General features: G+C 53.1%; 3 protein-coding genes across 3 annotated transcripts; 1 reads left to right on the top strand and 2 right to left on the bottom strand.

Annotated features, from left to right (window-relative positions):
• Nucleotides 1–30: 30 nt before the first annotated feature.
• On the bottom strand, nt 31–1,154 carry A1O9_13162 (uncharacterized protein; the record flags this gene model as incomplete). The annotated part of the gene is made up of 1 exon (XM_013397924.1): nt 31–1,154. A coding segment is annotated over one exon (1,122 nt), but the record flags the coding sequence as incomplete, so codon positions are not given.
• A 1,026-nt stretch (nt 1,155–2,180) lies between these two features.
• A1O9_13161 (uncharacterized protein) lies at nt 2,181–2,587 on the top strand (the record flags this gene model as incomplete). The annotated part of the gene is made up of 2 exons (XM_013397923.1): nt 2,181–2,464; nt 2,517–2,587. Coding segments are annotated over 2 exons (287 nt in total), but the record flags the coding sequence as incomplete, so codon positions are not given.
• A 1,645-nt stretch (nt 2,588–4,232) lies between these two features.
• A1O9_13160 (uncharacterized protein) lies at nt 4,233–5,009 on the bottom strand (the record flags this gene model as incomplete). Its single annotated transcript, XM_013397922.1, has 1 exon — nt 4,233–5,009. A coding segment is annotated over one exon (777 nt), but the record flags the coding sequence as incomplete, so codon positions are not given.
• Nucleotides 5,010–5,046: the final 37 nt, after the last annotated feature.

Raw genomic sequence — 5,046 nt, 5'->3', positions numbered from 1 at the left:
TCTTTGTAGTGCTGCTCCTGCTTGGCCAACTGTTCTTTGTAGTGCTGGTCTAGCCTCGCGAATTGGGCCCCTACAGTGGCCAGCCCGCCCTTGACCTTTTTGCTGGCTGGCGCATTGGGGATTTTGAAGGCCATGGCGTCTTGGGATGAAGCCGTACTCTCCTCCGCAATTTGAGAATCAATTTCCTCTGCATCGGTAATCTCGGACGTTGAGTCCAGGCGAGGATCTCCCATCTCGGAGAGGGCATGTCGTATGCGTTGTAGGTGGGCGGGGTAGAAAACCTTGTAAATTTCTCGAACACAGTCATGCGGTCTTCTCCAATCCTCTTCCTCCAGCCCGAGGATAAAAGTTGTGGCGTGGTACCGATAAAAAGACACTTCGGCGCCCTGTATGATAGGGAAGTGGCCATAGAGCTTGACACTTTCATGGTTGTGAGAGATTGAGAACACAATGATCTCTCCATTCAAAGCACTCTCACGACCTGACCCTATGGCGCGGTAGAGTTGCACAATGGCATCCACTGCAATGCTGCCGCTGTGCATGTTCTGTCGGTCCGCGCGGTCAAGTCCTTCATTGCCACACTTGGTTTCACAAAGCAGAAACGGAAAATAAAGGTGGTCTGTGAACAGGGTCGGACGTTCATATGAAGCGTAGTTCTTCAGCTTGGCGCTTTCTTCGTCGGTAAACGCTGAGGAGGCCATGCCAATCGCGCAGTCTGGCTTCGGTCTCGGGCCCCCCATGGTCTTGCCTTTGCTCCATTCCACCGAGATTTCATCTCTCACGTGCTCCAATGCCTGGTGACCGGAAACGAAAAGGAGTTCGGGGGAGGGTACAAGCAATGGCGTCAGATCTCGAAAGATTTTGCTTTCGTTCCGGGTTCGAACCCGGTCTTGGACGGATAGAAACTCCGCCAATGGATACGAACTGTACGCAGGTCGTTCGTGCTGGGCTTGTAACAACTGTTGGCATAATGTCTTGCTTCCCTCGCTCACCAAACGGCGGCCTTTCAGTACCTCCATGTGGAGTCCATGTTCGGCAATGACCGTCTCAAATGCAGGGGAATACGCTCTGGGAGCGTCGCCATCTTTCACGCTCTGGGTATAGCTCGTGGTGCGAGACCTTTTCTGAGGAGAAATGCTTCGTTCTTGGTTCATCGTTGCAAAGTTAGATGGCCACTCTCCCGTGCGCGCCCAGCTTGCGATGGACTGCTCCAGCCCCCCTTCCGCCGGCAGCGTCGAATCCTCGTTCTGTGTACTCCAAGGTATTTCGTCGGCAGGATCCACCAAGTCAGGCGAGGATTTCTCAAATCTCCTCTTTTTTCTCTTGGTGCACGAATGCGTCGTACCGGGGGAGGTTTGCCGAGAAGGATGATCTGGACTGGCTGTAACTTGTCGAGGAACCTAAGGGGACTCCCATGAGCAACGCGACGACACAAAACGGAGCAGCAGGGCCTACCTCGACCTCGTTGTGGCGAATGCTGGTTGGTGGTGTGGGCCAATGTCGCCTTCTCTTTCTCGTGCCAGTTGGATCGCTTTGAGCAGTCGCAATCGATGTCGTGTAAGGGTGCTTCTGAGTGGCCCCACGAGCGGTGCAAGGCATGGTATAGAGTATTCGCGATCGGAACTGCAGCCCGCACTTCGACAAGAAATCAGTTGATAGACCGCCCGAGGTGCAGGTTGGTGACTCCCTTTTAAACTTCCGCCAAGACGACACGAACACCTAATTTACCTTGCCAAGGTGCTTTAGCCCAATGACGCGGGGCTGCTGAGGGTCGCTTCGATATGTCACATGTTCGGAAGCGGCTAAGGTGTCCCCCGCGAATGCGCAAATCTGTAATAATTCTCCATCATTGATGCCACCAGCGATCTTCTGTAGATGCCCGATAGGACACATCCCGCGCGCTCCAGTTCAGTCAATCAGCGATCGGACAGGTGCACATAAACAGCACAATACGTGTGTTGACGTCGAAACCCTTGCAAACCGAAAGATCTCATACAAGTCTGCCTAGGGATTCATGACCGGGGCAAGAGGACTCTCCCGCGCCTTGTCGCCATCGGCTCTATGGGCTGGGCAATCACGTGGGCCAAGGGCGTGAAGTTCACGCTCCGACTTGCTTCTTGATATGCCGACCTCTTCACCCCATCGTCGGCATCGAACGTCTGTATGCACCACATTCAACGCTGAGTCCCGAGCAACGACAGCGGGCCACTCGTGTATTTATCGCGGTCATCGAAGCGTGCGAACCTCGGCAAAATCACGAGCCGTACAAGCAGGTCACCCTCGTCCGACTTACCTACCCATATGCGCGTTCAGAGGTGTCAAGAGGCAGCTGTCTCCAGTTTTTCGTCCAGCACACACAGAATCCGACCGAGGCCCCGGAGGGGAATTCGATCCCGGCCCTCGACTATGGACCGCGATTGATCGGGTTTTGCAGAGACACTATTTGAGTACTTCTTTCTACCTCGTAAGGCCATTCGAATCGTCCTTGAGTGGACATCTATTGACATGCCATTCAGTGAAAGCCTCGACGAGAAAAACTCCTCAACCTTCCCCTGCCGCCGTTTCCGAACTCCAAAGCGCACAAGTCCTCACCGGAACTACTCAAAGACTGGCCAGTTTGAGAAGAGATTGTCTTATACGTGACCCTCGCCGCTGCGTCATACCACGTTCATTTGATCGTGACGAGGCCATGAGGCGGAAACGAGGTTGAAAAGTCGACTCGACCAGCCTTGGAAGACCGGTAAACACCTCCGTCAGCTCGACACAGGCCTGCCCGGCAAACATGTCCGAAGGTTTTATGACACTCTCACCGGCCGAGAAGGCCAGGTTCTAGCACGACTTCGCACAGGACACTCGTGGCTATGAGGCTCCCTGGCGAAATTGGGTATCGAGGAAAGCCTAGCAGGTGAACGTGGTAAAAGGCTGGAGAGGGTCGTCACTTCCTCCTCATTGTCGTATTGCCAAGACCTGCGGTCGGAAACGATAGAAGAAGCCAAAGAGCGGTGCGGAAATATGTCTCATATACTCGTAGGGAGATCGCTGAGCCGCCGCGGCGATGGTTCACGACTCGATGGACCCATGGTGAATAGACACCCAACCTAAGAGTTGTCCGTGCCGTCATCAAGTATACAGTGGCAACAGGAAGACTGAGTACAGGACAACGGAACGTGGATGAAGTAGGTGGCGGTCGGTCGTGACAGGAGCTTGATGGAAGAGCTGGTAGGGAAAGGAAGGTAAAGGTACAGGTACGTCATTTAGTCTGCTTGGCGTGGGCTATTGTCGTCTATGGCTGTTGTGACTATCCTTTACAACTGCTGATAGGATTTTGAAGACGGATTGGGAAGACATCATTCTCCACGGCCCTTCAGGAATGTCAGACACTACACTGTCCCTTGACTGAGTACAACAAAGCGATGAAAAGAAGGTGGTGATGACCACACTTCCTTCCAGCGGCCTTTCGAATCCGGGTCTCTCTGACGCAACGGTCATTTCCGATCTCTCTAACCCTCAGCAACGTCAGAAGATATGAAACAGTCCCTCTGACTAGTCCATAACAGGCGATGGAGATAACATGGTGACGATCAAACCGTCTTCCAGCGGCGTTTTGGATCTGAGTCCCTCTGCTGCCACTACTGTCTGCTGAGTTCACTGCCGGCGCGGCGACCCTTTCCCCTCCTTTCATGCTAAGCATCGTCGGTATAATGGGAATGCGCTTCGTGTAAAAAATAAATGTCAAGGATGCCCGGTGGACTGTTTTCAGGTATACTGTCGACACCGTTGTCGCTGTTGATACTGGGGCTTTACACTCTTATCTTTTGATTGTATCGGCAATCTCAAATACTCAGATTCTAGTGCCCTGATATATGGCAACTACGGAGCATATCACTGCCGGGAAGTCGGTAAATCGTTTGAAGCCGTGGAACAGCCGACTCCGCGCCCACTAAGAATGGTAAACCAAACCGTGACTGACCTGTAAGATGATGGACCTGTTGAGCATCCGTAGTCTCGTACATAAAGCAGCCGCTAGTCACTTCGACTGACGTACTCCACCCTCCTATACTTTGCCCAGCATACGGCCAGGTCCGTAGTCGGTAGTAAATCTTTCAGCAGCAGCCCGATCTTTCAGGAAGGCGGTAAGTTGTGACCCAGACATCTGACCTGACACCTGAAATCTCCTTCCGCTTGTGTTCATGATCACTCAGGAATCAAGGTCGGATTTCATATCATATCTCCTACAGTGGACCATGCACAAATCCAATCTCGGACTCGAGCACCTTGTTCTTCTGAGTCCTCATACCAACAATGGCCTCGTCGAACGCTTTCACGATTGGGCCATAGAGAATCTCCGGGTCCTTCGGCGTCCCAATAAAGAGTCCGCCCCGGTAAGGAAACAAAATCTGTCGCAACTCCCTGCAAAGTTGCTTGACAGGGTCGAAGTTCGGTTGTGGCAACTCTTCCAGGATATCTTCGAATCCATCAACGTGCATATGCCCCCGTTTGGCACTCGCAATCTCTCGATAGCTGCCGGTGTACCATTTTGTCAACAGACTTCGTGTCGGCTGCTCCTTGGAGTTGCCCAGAAATTTCCAGCCACGACGGGCGCATTGCCAGATAAGAACATAAAAGAACGATTCGAGATCATGCCGATAGGTGTGTGAGATCCCAAGCAGGACCTCAATGGCCATGAACTCCATCGTCCCGGTGCGACACCGCGCACCGGTACGCCCACTACCAAGCTCCTTGGCAAGGTCCGAGTCAATCAACATGCCCATGAAACCGTCATTCCTTTTGGGGTCGGTGATGATGATATTGTTCTCGGAGATGTCCCGGTGTAAGACCTTGCCTTCCAGGTAGAGGGACCTGTGCGCCGTGATGGCGTCGCGGAGTGCTCCCAGCAGCTCCAATGGCGACTCGTAGCTGTGGATCGCCCGGCCAGCAGGGCAGATAACGAGACAGCTGAAAATGCGATTGTCGTACGTGTCATTGTCGGGAGCGAGCAGACTGGTGCCCTGAGCTTCGACCACGTCATAGTTCACCTCATTTTGG

Source organism: Exophiala aquamarina, assembly GCF_000709125.1.
Source record: "Exophiala aquamarina CBS 119918 chromosome Unknown aczIA-supercont1.101, whole genome shotgun sequence".
Lineage (NCBI taxonomy): Eukaryota > Fungi > Ascomycota > Eurotiomycetes > Chaetothyriales > Herpotrichiellaceae > Exophiala > Exophiala aquamarina.
This window is presented reverse-complemented; position numbering and strand designations above follow the sequence as displayed.